The sequence below is a fragment of the Linepithema humile genome, chromosome 1 (genome assembly GCF_040581485.1).
Source record: "Linepithema humile isolate Giens D197 chromosome 1, Lhum_UNIL_v1.0, whole genome shotgun sequence".
In the NCBI taxonomy this organism is placed as follows: Eukaryota; Metazoa; Arthropoda; class Insecta; order Hymenoptera; family Formicidae; genus Linepithema; species Linepithema humile.
In genome coordinates, this window is record NC_090128.1 from 44,459,406 (window position 1) to 44,478,242 (window position 18,837).

An 18,837-nucleotide genomic window follows, 5' to 3' on the forward strand; every position below is an offset into this window, starting at 1 on the left:
CGAACATTGTGTCTGCTTACCTGATTGCAACCGACTGGCGACACGGGCTGGCCACAGCTTGACAGTACTTCACTTAAATATCTTCGCGGATATCTTATTCCACCTGCGGAAGGTGGCGCACGCAGGGTGTGCGAAGGTAAGTCGAATATTGTCATTTAACACTTGTGCAAATGTCAAAGGTGGGCCCAAGGAGAATTCCGCCGGTACATATATCAGTTGTATTATCTATGTAGACGATAAAGATAAAAGTTTGCAATTAGTATTCATTTGAATGACGTGACAAACAATCAGCAATGTGCATAATTTGCGATGGACAACTTTGCCTTTTATTTGTCTTTTTCAATGCTTGTTTATCCGTTTGATCCCGATGGTATACAGCTGTGAAATGTTATCCACTATTATTGTTTGATACGACGGGTGTTCTATTATGAAGACTCTTCCGCAGAATTAGAAGTATGTATCATCGCAATTGATCATTAACGTGTCGCATTTAATGAACAACCATTGCTGTTTGCGTACGCAAAATACATATTTCTGACACTCTGCACTGATTGTGAGAAAAAAATTTCGGTTAAAATTGATCGGAAAATCCATTCAAAAAGTAACAAACAGATATTATCGATCCCTTCAATCGTGACAACACTGAGAAAAATATCCAGCGACTCTAATCGGAAAAAACCGTTTGAACATCTTATTCAATTGATTTTGATTGGATTTGGGGCTATCCGATGAAATGATGGATGCCTTTATCCGATGAAATAAAATTTCAAATGAAATATGAACGGATAATGAGCTGCGATTTACTTATCCGTTTAAATTGATATATAATATGATCGGACATTGCACTTGATCGAATAAAAATAAGGTATTTTTTCCGAACAAGCTGAATGTCCGATCTAATGTACTATATCCGATTAAAATATTATCCGATAAAGTGTAATATCCGATGAAATACAATTTATCCGTTCAGAAGTCCGATGAAATACATGTGTACACATTTCGAAGTCGCACTCGAAGTAACTCGATTGTGATTGGTCGTGCTAACAGTCATACCGATGGGCCCAGCGTGCATGAGCCTGTACTCTATTGTCTCGTGTTCGTCATCGAAGCAGCGTGAAGGCAGTGTGACGCAATATTGTGTGCAATATTTTGTATATAATAGTGTATTACGTGTCAATTATTAAGAAGTGAAAGAAATGAATTGTAATACAGTTAGAACTGTTCTTGAAGAACTCAAAGTAGAAGAAGAAGTGATACAAATTAATATTAATATTAATTGGTATATTTAAGGGGAAAATTCCGATCAGATGTTAGATCTATTGATCGGACATAATATAATCGGACTATTCGTTCAAAAAGTAACAAACGGATATTTTAGATCGGATATTTTCTAATCGGAATTTTCTGATCGGTTATTTCAGTCTTCATCGGTTATTTTTTCCGATTGAAGGGATCGATAATATCCGTTTGTTACTTTTTGAATGGATTTTCCGATCAATTTTAACCGGATTTTTCTCTCAGTGTTCTAATGTCTCTATATTTAATTCAACTTTTAATCACTTAAATGATAAACGTGGCGTTTGACTTATACATTGCTTGTTTTTTCAGAGTTTTAAACAGATGAATATTCCTCAAACTAGAATACCTAATCAAATGGTACCTCATGCGGATACGAAGATCGCTCTTCTCGGTTGCGGACCAGCTTCTCTCTCGTGTGCGACATTTCTCGCTCGACTTGGTTACAATGATATTACGATCTTTGAAAAAGAAAAATATATCGGCGGATAAGTCTTTCCGAAGTACTACAATACAGACTTCCATATGACGTTGTCAGCTTCGAGGTGGATCTCGTTAGAGATTTATGAGTGAAAATTGAGTTAGGAAGATCGCTGTCCAAAGACGATTTGACAATACAGATAAATTTGATTTAAAAATAATAATTTGTTGATTCTTTACAGTATTTGTTTTTAATTATATTAGATTCTAATAAAGTAATTTTTATATTATGGCCTTATCAGTTTATTTTAATTTTGAGAAAAATGGTTTAAATTTTTTAAATTAATTTTTGTTGATATTTTCTAAATTCTAACTTTAAAAATTATGATTTAAAATTTTTTTATCAAATTTAGTAATAAATTATTCTACGAATAAGTTCCAAAATGTTTTAGGGCCTTCAAGATGTTGGATGTAAAGTAATTCTTTTTAGGAATTGGCTTTCCAGAGCCAAAGAGTATATCGATTTTCGAAAATCTTCGGAGATGGGTTTCTTCACCTCGAAGAGCTTTCTGCCCGCTGTCGCGAAAGGCAGCAAGCCGGGAATGTGCGCTTGCAAGAGCAATCAGGAACTTCCATCTCTTCGTGGTAATGTGATTGTTCTCGGTGCGGGAGACACAGCTTTTGATTGCGCTACTTCCGCCCTCCGTTGTGGAGCGAAAAAAGTGTTTGTTGTTTTTCGAAAAGGTTTTACTAACGTACGTGCTGTTTCAGAAGAGGTAATTGTCCATAATATTTATAAAATAACTTATTCTTATTATTTAAATTCTTATTTAAAAACCTAAGAAAAAAATTGATTTGATAATTTAGGACTTAAAGATTTAGAATCCAAGCGTTCAAATTTGAAATATTCAAAAGTTGTTTATAGATGGATTTAGCGAAAGAAGAGAAATGTGAATTTTTACCATTCCAATCGCCAAGACGAGTCGTTCTTCGTAACAAGAAGATTGCCGCAATCGAATTTTGCAGGACTGAACAGAACGAAGAAGGCGAGTGGGTAGAGGACGAAGAACAAAAGGTTGTTTTGAAAGCGGATTTCGTGATTTCAGCTTTCGGTTCGGGATTGTATAACCCAGTTGGTGAGCAATTATATAGTGTTTTACATGTGTTTATACACATTAAAACTATATAAAGAAAAAAAATAATAGAAATATATTAGAAATATTACAAATAAGATCATTTATTACTTAATTATTTTATATGATATAAGGAATCCTTATATCAGACAATTAAAATAATTTTAAGTATTTATTAAAATAATTTGTTATCAAATATTATTTTGCTACGATATGAATTTATTATATATTACTCTAATAAATAACTAACTACCTATGACATTAACATGATATTGATCTATCTATTGTTGTGCCCGTACTATTTTGCCGCTGATGCTGTGTGTGTTACAGCTGACGGACCGATCGATAATATCGATCGGTCATTAGAAAGTTGAAGCCAAATGGCATTTATTAATAATCTTTCTTATATTCTTTGTCAAGTCAACGAATATTGAATAGCGGTTTAAACGGTCTCTATGACAGTTATAAACAAACTGTTATATGTCAGATCTTTGGTAGCTGTCTGCTCGGGCGGACGTTTATGACAGCTCCGATCTTAGTATTGTATTCTTGGTTACTAATTATTGAGTTCTGTGTTTATTATTAAAGTGTCCTTTTTCATAAAAAGTGTTGATTTATTTGTGCGAACTGCGCGACTCGTTTCGGAAACGTAATACTATGATATGATATAAAGAAAAATTTATGATGAATAGTGATGCGTGCTATGGAGCCAATTAAGATGAACAAGTGGAACTTGCCGGAAGTAGACTACGTTGACAACCTCAGTGCCAGGTGTCTTCTGTGGAGGAGACCTTGCTGGAGTCGCTCAAACGACCGTGGAATCTGTGAATGATGGGAAAACAGCTGCATGGTATATTCACAAATATATACAGGTGTGTCATCAACTAGCATATTTTAATTAATTCTGTGACATTGCAGTTTGCAAACTGCAGAATGTCACAGAAACATGGAATTTTATTAGAAGTAAACATAAATTTATATTTCTTAGCTAAAGTTATTCAGTGTTGCCAATTAATAATATATGGTGTAATTTGATAATTAATATAATAAGAAAAAACTTGCATTTGTGTTTATTTTAATAAATCTATACAATGTAAAACAAAATACAAAGCAAAATTTAATGTACATAGATTTGCATTTCTTATTTTTCAAAATTAATAAAATAATTTATATTATGGTCTTGGTTGCTCTTTTTTTATTTCATTTTTTGCGTTTTTTCTAGGAATCTTATGATTTGACGGTGCCGGAATCTTCGCTGTTATCGAAATTTAACACCGCCATCGACGACGTTGACCTGAGTGTCGAGATGTGTGGTCTGAAATTTGAAAATCCCTTCGGTTCGGCTTCCGCTCCACCTTGCACCACCAGCGCGATGATTCGACGGGCTTTCGAAGCCGGTTGGTTCTTTGCCATCATGAAAACTTTCTCTTTGGACAAGGTATTTTACGAAGAAATTATCGTCAAGTTTCAAACTTATATTTTATTTTCACAAATTTTTTTATTTATCTTAAATATGTTATCACAGGATCTCGTTACTAATGTATCGCCGCGCATTATTAAAGGCACAACGTCTCGTCATCATTACGGACCCGAGCAGAGCAGTTTTCTCAATATTGAGCTAATATCTGAAAAAGCCGCCAATTACTGGTGCGGCAGTATTACAGAACTGAAGCGAGACTTCCCTACGAAGGTATGTACTTGAATAGTAGTTTTAATATATGTAAAATTGTGAAAGAGTATAATGATGAAATTAGAATAATTTTTAATTAATTGCTAGAGATCAACGGTTTATTTTTTGTATCATTTATTTTTGCACAGATCGTCATTGCGAGCATCATGTGCACTTATAACAGAATTGATTGGACAGAATTGGCGAGGAAAGCGGAAGCATCAGGTGCTGATGGCTTGGAATTAAATTTATCCTGTCCTCATGGCATGGGAGAGTCTGGAATGGTCTAGCTTGTAGACAGGTTTATTTTCTTTTTAATTTCCTCTTTTTTTTTTATTAAAATTTAAAATCTAAATTAATGACAAATTAATTTTTAGGATCCTGAACTGGTTTGAAATATCTCCAGATGGGTTCGTGAAGCCGTCAAGATACTGTTCTTCGTAAAATTGACACCCAATATCACTGATATCCTTTCAATCGCCAAGGCGGCTTACGAAGGTAAAGTTATTTCAAGAAATTAATACAAATTTTTAAATTTATGTATTTGCGGAAAATATAAAAATAAAAAGTGCTGTAGAAAATATAATTTACATTAAAATTATCTCTAAATAATTAACAATATTAAGATATTTATTGATGTAGGCAAAGCTAATGGCGTTACCGCAATTAACACGGTATCGGGATTAATGGGATTGTACGCCGATGCAACTCCATGGCCGGCGGTTGGTCTAAACAAATCCACGACGTACGGTGGAGTGTCAGGAAACGCTACCCGACCTCAAGCTGTAAGGGTCATCTCGACGATCTCGAAGCATCTTCCGGGTTTCCCAATACTTGGTGCCGGCGGCGTCGATTCAGCCGACGTTGCTCTGCAATTCTTGCATTGCGGTGCATCAGTTGTTCAGGTAAATTACTCTGTTTATGTATTAAGATTGGGATTAAATTGACATTTTACTGCACAATTTATAATATAATTTTATAAGAAGTTAAATTGTAGAAAAATGGAATATCAATATAATATTTAATATGCAGGTTTGCAGTGCCATCCAAAATCAAGATTTTACCCTGATAGATGATTATGTAACTGGTTTGAAAGCATTATTATACTTGAAGAGTCTTGCGCAGATAAAAGATTGGGACGGTCAGAGTCCACCGACATTCAAACATCAAAAAGGCAAGCCTGTTTCCTTGCAACATGCTCTCGGCAAAGTAAGCATTGTAATCACATATTTTTACTTATTGTAAGCATTACTAATTATTTATCAATCTTTTAACAACAAAACTGAAAAGAAACTAATTAAACGTTTATTGCAGTTATAGATATCAATATTGAACACAATGTTTTCGCGAAAAAATGTAACATTTGAATATATTAATATAAAATTAAGAATTTTCTACAAAATAATAAAATTAATAATTTATATTAAAATATTATCCAGCATAATTATTACATTGCTATTTTAGAATTTTGAGAAAGTTTTTTTCATTAAAAAATGTTTAATAAATTTGATAATTGTAATATTTTTTTCAATATATATGCGTGTGTGTGAGTGTGTATGTATGTATGCTTCTATTTTATATGTAAAATTGTTCTGTAGAATATACCATATTTCGGGGAATATCAAAAGTTGCGTGAACAGAAAATAGCCGAGCTGAAAGCAAACTCAAATCCCTTGGATCAAGTTATCAAAGTAACACGACCGGCTCAAGAACCAATCGCTCCGATACCTAGCGTTAAGGACGTAATTGGTAAAGCGACAGCCCATATCAGCAGCTACAAAGAATTAGACAACAAGAAGCAAGTTGTCGCCTTGATTGACGATGTATGTTATAAATATTTTGGCTAATTAATATCTTAATTATCTAAATAATATTTAAACGATATTTAATTATATGATATTCAAGTATCTTTACATTTATTTGCCACTCTTTTCAGGATATGTGCATAAATTGCGGTAAGTGTTATATGGCTTGCGCGGATTCTGGATATCAAGCGATTACCTTCGACGCTGACACTCACATTCCCAAGGTGACCGACGATTGCACCGGATGTACACTTTGTCTGTCCGTGTGTCCGATTATCGATTGTATTACGTAAGTTTCAATTTAAAATTATACTCTATTTTAATTTAATTTTTACTTTATTGTGTATTTTATTTTTTAGTATGGTTCCGAAAACAATTCCACACGTGATTAAGAGAGGCGTGCCGCCGAAAAATGTAATCGATATCTTTTAAATAATACTTTATCGTCACTTTCAACAAGGTATGTAAAACAATTTATCTTAACAACAGTATTGCATTTTTTTCTACATAAACGATTATTGAATGATTGTTGACATCATATTTAATTATATTAGTTTTGTGTCATTAATAACCCAGCTGATAGAATATGAAAAAATACGACAGAATACGATATTTGATTGCAATTGATAAGTTTTATTTTATTTGCGTTATATACATCACTTCCTTATTATAATACATATTATAACATACATAATTTTAATAGTACAATATGTACATAAATGACCTATTATATAAGTTAAATGAATCGACTGGTGTCGATTTTAATCCAAAAAATGGTGAAATTCAAATCTTATAAATGTATTTTGAATAAATTCATAAGACAAAACATAATACAGTTGAGAAAAGTTAAAAAATTTTACAGTACAGAATTTTTTAAGAGTTCTTATTGTTAGAAGTAGTAGAATAATATAGCGCATACATAATTGTAGGATTACATCTTTAAGAATCTTACATTTAGAAATCTTATTTTGCCAAATTGTTTGAACGTCTTCTATTTTGACCATTGACTCAAAAGCGAGGACTATCATTCCATTGATATCTGCGGCACTGATCTTTGCATTCTGAACTGCTAGTAGAAGCGCTAAAATTTGCATTTTTGATAAAAATTAATTATATCTAATTTACAATATTTAATGCAACCAATTGTTGAAAAAATTGAAATAAATTTTGTATACAAAAGCCTTTTTTTTATTGCAACAAAAATTTTAAATTTACTTAATTTGCTGCCAAACGGATAACCGAAATGAATTAAATAATAAGCACTACTATTATTTATCTTACTTGCAACCGTTCTCTGGGCATACGCAGCTGAAGCACTGTGGTCCTAGTATATTGAAATACGTTTTTCCGATCCCTTTGGAGAGTATGTTATTGGCATTCTTCAAGCACTCGTAGAACTCATTGTCGCAAGTGCAAGCAGATCTATTTGTCAAAAAATTACATAAGTTAGACAAGCAAAAAGTTAAAAATTTTTAGTAAAACAAGCGCAAAGGAACGAATTCTTTATTGAAGATGCAATATGTAATATGAGATATTGCTAGATGTACATTTCACATTTATTTACGTAAATTTTGTATTCAAATATCAGGACGATACAAAATTTATTTTAAACGTCGCAATGCTACAAAAAAATTTAACAAGAAAAAAGCATGAGAGATTGCACTACAAATAATGGTCTTATTATCTCGTTTGTCGAATTACCTCGTGAAAATGCCATTGTTATGGAGATTGAGTTTTATCTCACCACCCATCAAACTGCTTGTGCAATTATCATGCGCTCTGCAACAGGCGTCTGTCTTCTTGAATTTTCCGAGATCGTTTTCATCCTTCGCTCTATCTCCATCGCCGCACCAGAGTGTTCCTAACATGAACATTATCGATGAAGAAAATATTTCATTCAATAATGATAATAAATTCTTTTTTTATCAGACTTACAAATTTATTTCTTGCTAAACTGGTGTTTTTAGTTTTACTTTTTAATTTTTGATGCAAACAAAATAAAAAAATAAAAATTATACTTGAGAGAGAAAGAGAAAAGTACCCAATCAATTAATATCATCATTTTTTCTGCAATTTTATTACAAAATTACTTAAAAACGTCTGTCGATATTTATAAGTTTATGAAACAATAAAGCAACCAAAATATATAATACATAATCACGTCATAAATGTACAGGTATTTTTTGCAAAAATATAAATAAAAGAACCTAGTTACGAATTTATTTGTAACATTAAAATATTTAAAGTTTTCTTTTAAGAAACAACGTTTGCTTTTCAAAAAGGAAACAAATTTAAAATATACTACAATTTGTTTTTAAAACATTGTCTGAAAAAAACATATCGCGGAAGTTACAGCTGCAATTGACGTATACGCTTCTCGTATTTACATCTGATTGCACGCATGAACGTGAGAAATAAAAGTTTAGATTAGAATCCTTCGGCACATCGCATGTATCAGAAGTCGATTATTAGATTCAACGTTTTTGATTATCATTGTGGAATTTTCCAGCAAACTTTTGCGATGGTTCTTAACGTTTGTAACGATTGAAATGTATCTTTCGAAGCATTTCATTCTTTTTCGCAATCCATATTTATTCTAACAGAATAACTTTATTTAAAAAATTTTAAATTAATATTATTTAAAACATAAAATTAGATTTCAGTTACAGTTTTATACTTTATAAACAATTCTTGAAGATACTTGCATTTAATGAACGGATTAACGGTGGCACGGTGTTATCTTGTTTCTTCATAAATATGAAGTATGGCGAGGAAAAAGCGAGTTTGTTCAATATTTTACATATCGTTATAAAGATAATTTTGTTTTTCGTGATTATTCGAATACGAACTATAAGTCGTCCGTCAATTTATACATATGTCATATTGTCTCATTGCACATATTGCGCATATTGAACATATTGCAGTGACAGTAAATCAGCATATTAACTCTATTAACATATTAACTACATTTATAATATTATTGATAACTGTAATGGCTTTTTTTCAGAAAAAGATTGTTACGTAATTAATTAGCTAATAAAAATAAAAGATGAAATCAGAAATTGAAGACTTTACATAAAATAATCTGCAAATACTATATTTTCAATAATTTTTTTGCTGAAAAATATTGTATTTGTTATAATTGATAGCAATGTGTAAAATTCATGCGCTTATTGTCAATTATAAAAATATTTATTGCACACAAAATGGAACCAAAGAATATTCTTTTTATGCTTAAAAAATATAAAATATTAATGATATTTAATAAAAATATTATTAAGATTTGCTCTTTCTTAAATTTTGAACAATAATCGTAATAAAAAACAAGCTATTAGAGCAAGAGAGAGCTAGTTAAAATTGCTCAAAATTTATTTTATTAACAATGTACAAACGTTTCGGTCTAAAGAGATGTGGCCATCTTCAGTGTACAAATTTTAAAATTAATAATGAAGTTATAAACAGAACATAATGGTGATACATAAGTTAAGTAAACAAGAAACGCTTTCGAACTTTGATTTTAACTTTGATTAGATCTCTTCTGGTAATCCTGCTTATACATTTTGTTTTTAACTTGTTAAAAGTGTGTAATGCCATAGAACGTCCAACGCGTAAACAATTCGTCGGATATGTATGTCAAAATTTAAAAAATGATACATGTGTCATTGATAGTGAGCGAAACTCGACTAATCAGTCGAGGCAAATTCATTATTAATTTTAAAATTTGTACACTGAAGATGGTCACGTTTCTTTAGGCCGAAACGTTTGTATATTGTTAATAAGATGAATTTTGAGCAATTTTAACTAGCTCTTGCTCTAATAGCTTGTTTTTTATTATATTTAATAGTTTAATATTTAATAGTTTAATATAAAATAATGTTTTGTTTTAATTCTAAAAAAAATTCTGATAATATTCTTAATATTTTAATGGAATATATATATTTTTATATTTTATTTTTAAATTATACGCAAAAGTAGATTTCCTTAAATTTATTATTACCATTTAAAATGTTTTCTTGTAAACTCTTCAATTACGAATAGTCGAATTACCTGGAAAGATCAACTTGAACTTCATTGTTTCTGTATAGTCTCGGATTTTGTTGATATTGCTGTTAAAGGATCTTGCAAGCACGTTATCGTTCTGGGTAGGTTTAGTAAAAGGCCATTCCCAAAATGATATACGAGTTTTATCGGAGCCAGGCGGAACGTCTTCATCACAGTTAACATTATTCGTTGTATCCTCACAATCACCGAATTGAACGGCGATGTTGAGTACGAGGAAGAGTACGAAGAGACAGACACGTACACGTGACATTGCACTATGTTTTCACCTGGAATAAATGACGGTAGGATAAGAAATAGTTCTAATGAACAAAAGCACACGCTGTTAAGTGCATGTTATAATAAAAAAGCTAAGAGGAGAATTATTTAAATATCAAATTAAACACTTGTAAGTTACAAAGAAATTCTTAGACACATGTCTTAGAATAGAAATGATACATTCTCTATAATCGTAAGATTCTTAATCATACGTAAAATTGTTTCATGGTAAAAATATTTGAGAAGTTTTTTATAACAATAATGTTTACATAAGTCTTTTTTTTTTTACTTTCTGATATAAATACAATTTTATTGAAAACATGATATGAACTAGGACGCTTTAATGATTTCATATCTAAATCATTGCCATTCAACGTATTGTTTAAGTTATGATAAGCTGAAAAACAATTGTATATTCAGGGTCTGACACCGTTTTCCCTTAAGGCTGACTCTGCGTCTATTTTTTTACACAAATTGTAGATAATTAATGACTTATAATTACAGTGTAATTTAAGTGTTGCAATATTTAAATTAAGTACCTATATAGTAACGACTGACTACGATGGTCGTTCATTTAAATAAACTATTTCTTAATATTTTAATAATTTTTATTTTTATATAGAATTATAACTGGAGATAAAAGTGGCAAAGTTAAATACTGTCCAACCATAATCTATATTAAAACAATTTCTTTCTTTCACGTGATAAATGAGTAAAATAGCAGAAATTTTTCAAATGAAATACTCGATTGCAAAATTTTTATGCATCGTTTATAGTCACGTCATGTTTATAGTTTACTGCCAAATTTGCCTTATCTTTCACAACAAGCAATAAATTTTTTATGCATATATGTGCGGGGATTATGAAAGGAAGCTAAGTCATATATTGTGATAATTTTTTTATTTTAAAATACTTCGACATTTTATAGATCGATGTAACACAAAATAAATAATAAAATCAATTTAAAAAAATTTTTTACTTTAATAGTTTACTTTTATAGTCATCAACACATATATGAATTTTTGTATTTTGGATACTCCAATATTTTTCAATAAAATTTTTAAAATAAAAAATTGATAATGAAAAATATCTATCTACTAAAAAAAATATATATAAAATTTTATTTTTTTAACAATTTATGTTACACTTTTTTAATAAATGTTATTTTTTTTTTACAAATTTTAAGTATTCAATAGTTTAATAAAATAAAATCGATTATATTTGAATAAATAAAAAATATAACAAATCTAAACAAAAACGCAAATGAATTACACCACACTATAATAAACAATTTACATTTGCTCGGTAATTCACTTGCGCTTTTATATAGATTTGTTCAGTCATTCCAGTCTTCTAAAATTTAAAAAGTACAACACACTTTTATTTAACAATTATTGAAGATAGATTATAGCACTATCGCGAGGAAAAAAATACAAATATAAAATACATTAACCATATATTAAAACATTAATTTTTTTTATTTTAAAAATTTTATTGAAAAATATTGGAACATTAGAGTATCCAAAATACAAAAATTCATATATGTGCTGATGATTATAAAAGTAAACTAAGTAAATAATTAAAAAAAATTGATTTTATTATTTATTTTGTGTTACATTGATCTATAAAATGTCGAAGTATTTAAAAAAAAATGATAATAATAACGATGTAAGAAATAGTGAAATTGATTTAAGCTGATATAATAATTCTTCGTTCGAGACTTTTGCTAATCTCGCGAAAATTATAGCGAACATTGTGTCTGCTTACCTGATTGCAACCGACTGGCGACACGGGCTGGCCACAGCTTGACAGTACTTCACTTAAATATCTTCGCGGATATCTTATTCCACCTGCGGAAGGTGGCGCACGCAGGGTGTGCGAAGGTAAGTCGAATATTGTCATTTAACACTTGTGCAAATGTCAAAGGTGGGCCCAAGGAGAATTCCGCCGGTACATATATCAGTTGTATTATCTATGTAGACGATAAAGATAAAAGTTTGCAATTAGTATTCATTTGAATGACGTGACAAACAATCAGCAATGTGCATAATTTGCGATGGACAACTTTGCCTTTTATTTGTCTTTTTCAATGCTTGTTTATCCGTTTGATCCCGATGGTATACAGCTGTGAAATGTTATCCACTATTATTGTTTGATACGACGGGTGTTCTATTATGAAGACTCTTCCGCAGAATTAGAAGTATGTATCATCGCAATTGATCATTAACGTGTCGCATTTAATGAACAACCATTGCTGTTTGCGTACGCAAAATACATATTTCTGACACTCTGCACTGATTGTGAGAAAAAAATTTCGGTTAAAATTGATCGGAAAATCCATTCAAAAAGTAACAAACAGATATTATCGATCCCTTCAATCGTGACAACACTGAGAAAAATATCCAGCGACTCTAATCGGAAAAAACCGTTTGAACATCTTATTCAATTGATTTTGATTGGATTTGGGGCTATCCGATGAAATGATGGATGCCTTTATCCGATGAAATAAAATTTCAAATGAAATATGAACGGATAATGAGCTGCGATTTACTTATCCGTTTAAATTGATATATAATATGATCGGACATTGCACTTGATCGAATAAAAATAAGGTATTTTTTCCGAACAAGCTGAATGTCCGATCTAATGTACTATATCCGATTAAAATATTATCCGATAAAGTGTAATATCCGATGAAATACAATTTATCCGTTCAGAAGTCCGATGAAATACATGTGTACACATTTCGAAGTCGCACTCGAAGTAACTCGATTGTGATTGGTCGTGCTAACAGTCATACCGATGGGCCCAGCGTGCATGAGCCTGTACTCTATTGTCTCGTGTTCGTCATCGAAGCAGCGTGAAGGCAGTGTGACGCAATATTGTGTGCAATATTTTGTATATAATAGTGTATTACGTGTCAATTATTAAGAAGTGAAAGAAATGAATTGTAATACAGTTAGAACTGTTCTTGAAGAACTCAAAGTAGAAGAAGAAGTGATACAAATTAATATTAATATTAATTGGTATATTTAAGGGGAAAATTCCGATCAGATGTTAGATCTATTGATCGGACATAATATAATCGGACTATTCGTTCAAAAAGTAACAAACGGATATTTTAGATCGGATATTTTCTAATCGGAATTTTCTGATCGGTTATTTCAGTCTTCATCGGTTATTTTTTCCGATTGAAGGGATCGATAATATCCGTTTGTTACTTTTTGAATGGATTTTCCGATCAATTTTAACCGGATTTTTCTCTCAGTGTTCTAATGTCTCTATATTTAATTCAACTTTTAATCACTTAAATGATAAACGTGGCGTTTGACTTATACATTGCTTGTTTTTTCAGAGTTTTAAACAGATGAATATTCCTCAAACTAGAATACCTAATCAAATGGTACCTCATGCGGATACGAAGATCGCTCTTCTCGGTTGCGGACCAGCTTCTCTCTCGTGTGCGACATTTCTCGCTCGACTTGGTTACAATGATATTACGATCTTTGAAAAAGAAAAATATATCGGCGGATAAGTCTTTCCGAAGTACTACAATACAGACTTCCATATGACGTTGTCAGCTTCGAGGTGGATCTCGTTAGAGATTTATGAGTGAAAATTGAGTTAGGAAGATCGCTGTCCAAAGACGATTTGACAATACAGATAAATTTGATTTAAAAATAATAATTTGTTGATTCTTTACAGTATTTGTTTTTAATTATATTAGATTCTAATAAAGTAATTTTTATATTATGGCCTTATCAGTTTATTTTAATTTTGAGAAAAATGGTTTAAATTTTTTAAATTAATTTTTGTTGATATTTTCTAAATTCTAACTTTAAAAATTATGATTTAAAATTTTTTTATCAAATTTAGTAATAAATTATTCTACGAATAAGTTCCAAAATGTTTTAGGGCCTTCAAGATGTTGGATGTAAAGTAATTCTTTTTAGGAATTGGCTTTCCAGAGCCAAAGAGTATATCGATTTTCGAAAATCTTCGGAGATGGGTTTCTTCACCTCGAAGAGCTTTCTGCCCGCTGTCGCGAAAGGCAGCAAGCCGGGAATGTGCGCTTGCAAGAGCAATCAGGAACTTCCATCTCTTCGTGGTAATGTGATTGTTCTCGGTGCGGGAGACACAGCTTTTGATTGCGCTACTTCCGCCCTCCGTTGTGGAGCGAAAAAAGTGTTTGTTGTTTTTCGAAAAGGTTTTACTAACGTACGTGCTGTTTCAGAAGAGGTAATTGTCCATAATATTTATAAAATAACTTATTCTTATTATTTAAATTCTTATTTAAAAACCTAAGAAAAAAATTGATTTGATAATTTAGGACTTAAAGATTTAGAATCCAAGCGTTCAAATTTGAAATATTCAAAAGTTGTTTATAGATGGATTTAGCGAAAGAAGAGAAATGTGAATTTTTACCATTCCAATCGCCAAGACGAGTCGTTCTTCGTAACAAGAAGATTGCCGCAATCGAATTTTGCAGGACTGAACAGAACGAAGAAGGCGAGTGGGTAGAGGACGAAGAACAAAAGGTTGTTTTGAAAGCGGATTTCGTGATTTCAGCTTTCGGTTCGGGATTGTATAACCCAGTTGGTGAGCAATTATATAGTGTTTTACATGTGTTTATACACATTAAAACTATATAAAGAAAAAAAATAATAGAAATATATTAGAAATATTACAAATAAGATCATTTATTACTTAATTATTTTATATGATATAAGGAATCCTTATATCAGACAATTAAAATAATTTTAAGTATTTATTAAAATAATTTGTTATCAAATATTATTTTGCTACGATATGAATTTATTATATATTACTCTAATAAATAACTAACTACCTATGACATTAACATGATATTGATCTATCTATTGTTGTGCCCGTACTATTTTGCCGCTGATGCTGTGTGTGTTACAGCTGACGGACCGATCGATAATATCGATCGGTCATTAGAAAGTTGAAGCCAAATGGCATTTATTAATAATCTTTCTTATATTCTTTGTCAAGTCAACGAATATTGAATAGCGGTTTAAACGGTCTCTATGACAGTTATAAACAAACTGTTATATGTCAGATCTTTGGTAGCTGTCTGCTCGGGCGGACGTTTATGACAGCTCCGATCTTAGTATTGTATTCTTGGTTACTAATTATTGAGTTCTGTGTTTATTATTAAAGTGTCCTTTTTCATAAAAAGTGTTGATTTATTTGTGCGAACTGCGCGACTCGTTTCGGAAACGTAATACTATGATATGATATAAAGAAAAATTTATGATGAATAGTGATGCGTGCTATGGAGCCAATTAAGATGAACAAGTGGAACTTGCCGGAAGTAGACTACGTTGACAACCTCAGTGCCAGGTGTCTTCTGTGGAGGAGACCTTGCTGGAGTCGCTCAAACGACCGTGGAATCTGTGAATGATGGGAAAACAGCTGCATGGTATATTCACAAATATATACAGGTGTGTCATCAACTAGCATATTTTAATTAATTCTGTGACATTGCAGTTTGCAAACTGCAGAATGTCACAGAAACATGGAATTTTATTAGAAGTAAACATAAATTTATATTTCTTAGCTAAAGTTATTCAGTGTTGCCAATTAATAATATATGGTGTAATTTGATAATTAATATAATAAGAAAAAACTTGCATTTGTGTTTATTTTAATAAATCTATACAATGTAAAACAAAATACAAAGCAAAATTTAATGTACATAGATTTGCATTTCTTATTTTTCAAAATTAATAAAATAATTTATATTATGGTCTTGGTTGCTCTTTTTTTATTTCATTTTTTGCGTTTTTTCTAGGAATCTTATGATTTGACGGTGCCGGAATCTTCGCTGTTATCGAAATTTAACACCGCCATCGACGACGTTGACCTGAGTGTCGAGATGTGTGGTCTGAAATTTGAAAATCCCTTCGGTTCGGCTTCCGCTCCACCTTGCACCACCAGCGCGATGATTCGACGGGCTTTCGAAGCCGGTTGGTTCTTTGCCATCATGAAAACTTTCTCTTTGGACAAGGTATTTTACGAAGAAATTATCGTCAAGTTTCAAACTTATATTTTATTTTCACAAATTTTTTTATTTATCTTAAATATGTTATCACAGGATCTCGTTACTAATGTATCGCCGCGCATTATTAAAGGCACAACGTCTCGTCATCATTACGGACCCGAGCAGAGCAGTTTTCTCAATATTGAGCTAATATCTGAAAAAGCCGCCAATTACTGGTGCGGCAGTATTACAGAACTGAAGCGAGACTTCCCTACGAAGGTATGTACTTGAATAGTAGTTTTAATATATGTAAAATTGTGAAAGAGTATAATGATGAAATTAGAATAATTTTTAATTAATTGCTAGAGATCAACGGTTTATTTTTTGTATCATTTATTTTTGCACAGATCGTCATTGCGAGCATCATGTGCACTTATAACAGAATTGATTGGACAGAATTGGCGAGGAAAGCGGAAGCATCAGGTGCTGATGGCTTGGAATTAAATTTATCCTGTCCTCATGGCATGGGAGAGTCTGGAATGGTCTAGCTTGTAGACAGGTTTATTTTCTTTTTAATTTCCTCTTTTTTTTTTATTAAAATTTAAAATCTAAATTAATGACAAATTAATTTTTAGGATCCTGAACTGGTTTGAAATATCTCCAGATGGGTTCGTGAAGCCGTCAAGATACTGTTCTTCGTAAAATTGACACCCAATATCACTGATATCCTTTCAATCGCCAAGGCGGCTTACGAAGGTAAAGTTATTTCAAGAAATTAATACAAATTTTTAAATTTATGTATTTGCGGAAAATATAAAAATAAAAAGTGCTGTAGAAAATATAATTTACATTAAAATTATCTCTAAATAATTAACAATATTAAGATATTTATTGATGTAGGCAAAGCTAATGGCGTTACCGCAATTAACACGGTATCGGGATTAATGGGATTGTACGCCGATGCAACTCCATGGCCGGCGGTTGGTCTAAACAAATCCACGACGTACGGTGGAGTGTCAGGAAACGCTACCCGACCTCAAGCTGTAAGGGTCATCTCGACGATCTCGAAGCATCTTCCGGGTTTCCCAATACTTGGTGCCGGCGGCGTCGATTCAGCCGACGTTGCTCTGCAATTCTTGCATTGCGGTGCATCAGTTGTTCAGGTAAATTACTCTGTTTATGTATTAAGATTGGGATTAAATTGACATTTTACTGCACAATTTATAATATAATTTTATAAGAAGTTAAATTGTAGAAAAATGGAATATCAATATAATATTTAATATGCAGGTTTGCAGTGCCATCCAAAATCAAGATTTTACCCTGATAGATGATTATGTAACTGGTTTGAAAGCATTATTATACTTGAAGAGTCTTGCGCAGATAAAAGATTGGGACGGTCAGAGTCCACCGACATTCAAACATCAAAAAGGCAAGCCTGTTTCCTTGCAACATGCTCTCGGCAAAGTAAGCATTGTAATCACATATTTTTACTTATTGTAAGCATTACTAATTATTTATCAATCTTTTAACAACAAAACTGAAAAGAAACTAATTAAACGTTTATTGCAGTTATAGATATCAATATTGAACACAATGTTTTCGCGAAAAAATGTAACATTTGAATATATTAATATAAAATTAAGAATTTTCTACAAAATAATAAAATTAATAATTTATATTAAAATATTATCCAGCATAATTATTACATTGCTATTTTAGAATTTTGAGAAAGTTTTTTTCATTAAAAAATGTTTAATAAATTTGATAATTGTAATATTTTTTTCAATATATATGCGTGTGTGTGAGTGTGTATGTATGTATGCTTCTATTTTATATGTAAAATTGTTCTGTAGAATATACCATATTTCGGGGAATATCAAAAGTTGCGTGAACAGAAAATAGCCGAGCTGAAAGCAAACTCAAATCCCTTGGATCAAGTTATCAAAGTAACACGACCGGCTCAAGAACCAATCGCTCCGATACCTAGCGTTAAGGACGTAATTGGTAAAGCGACAGCCCATATCAGCAGCTACAAAGAATTAGACAACAAGAAGCAAGTTGTCGCCTTGATTGACGATGTATGTTATAAATATTTTGGCTAATTAATATCTTAATTATCTAAATAATATTTAAACGATATTTAATTATATGATATTCAAGTATCTTTACATTTATTTGCCACTCTTT

The 18,837-nt window shown here is 31.4% G+C and overlaps 1 protein-coding gene and 2 pseudogenes across 1 annotated transcript; 2 read left to right on the plus strand and 1 right to left on the minus strand.

Moving 5' to 3' along the window:
* LOC136997306 (dihydropyrimidine dehydrogenase [NADP(+)]-like) lies at positions 1–7,502 on the plus strand (annotated as a pseudogene).
* Positions 6,936–12,546, minus strand: LOC136998495 (phospholipase A2-like). The gene is made up of 5 exons (XM_067351184.1): positions 12,408–12,546; positions 10,371–10,651; positions 8,025–8,184; positions 7,605–7,745; positions 6,936–7,404 (listed from the first exon to the last, which is right to left on the minus strand). The coding sequence occupies exons 2-5, from the start codon at positions 10,633–10,635 to the stop codon at positions 7,332–7,334; spliced, it is 639 nt and encodes a 212-aa protein (XP_067207285.1). The 5' UTR covers positions 10,636–10,651; positions 12,408–12,546; the 3' UTR covers positions 6,936–7,331.
* The window catches only part of LOC136997313 (dihydropyrimidine dehydrogenase [NADP(+)]-like), a 7,502-nt pseudogene continuing 1,052 nt past the window's right edge, over positions 12,388–18,837 (plus strand).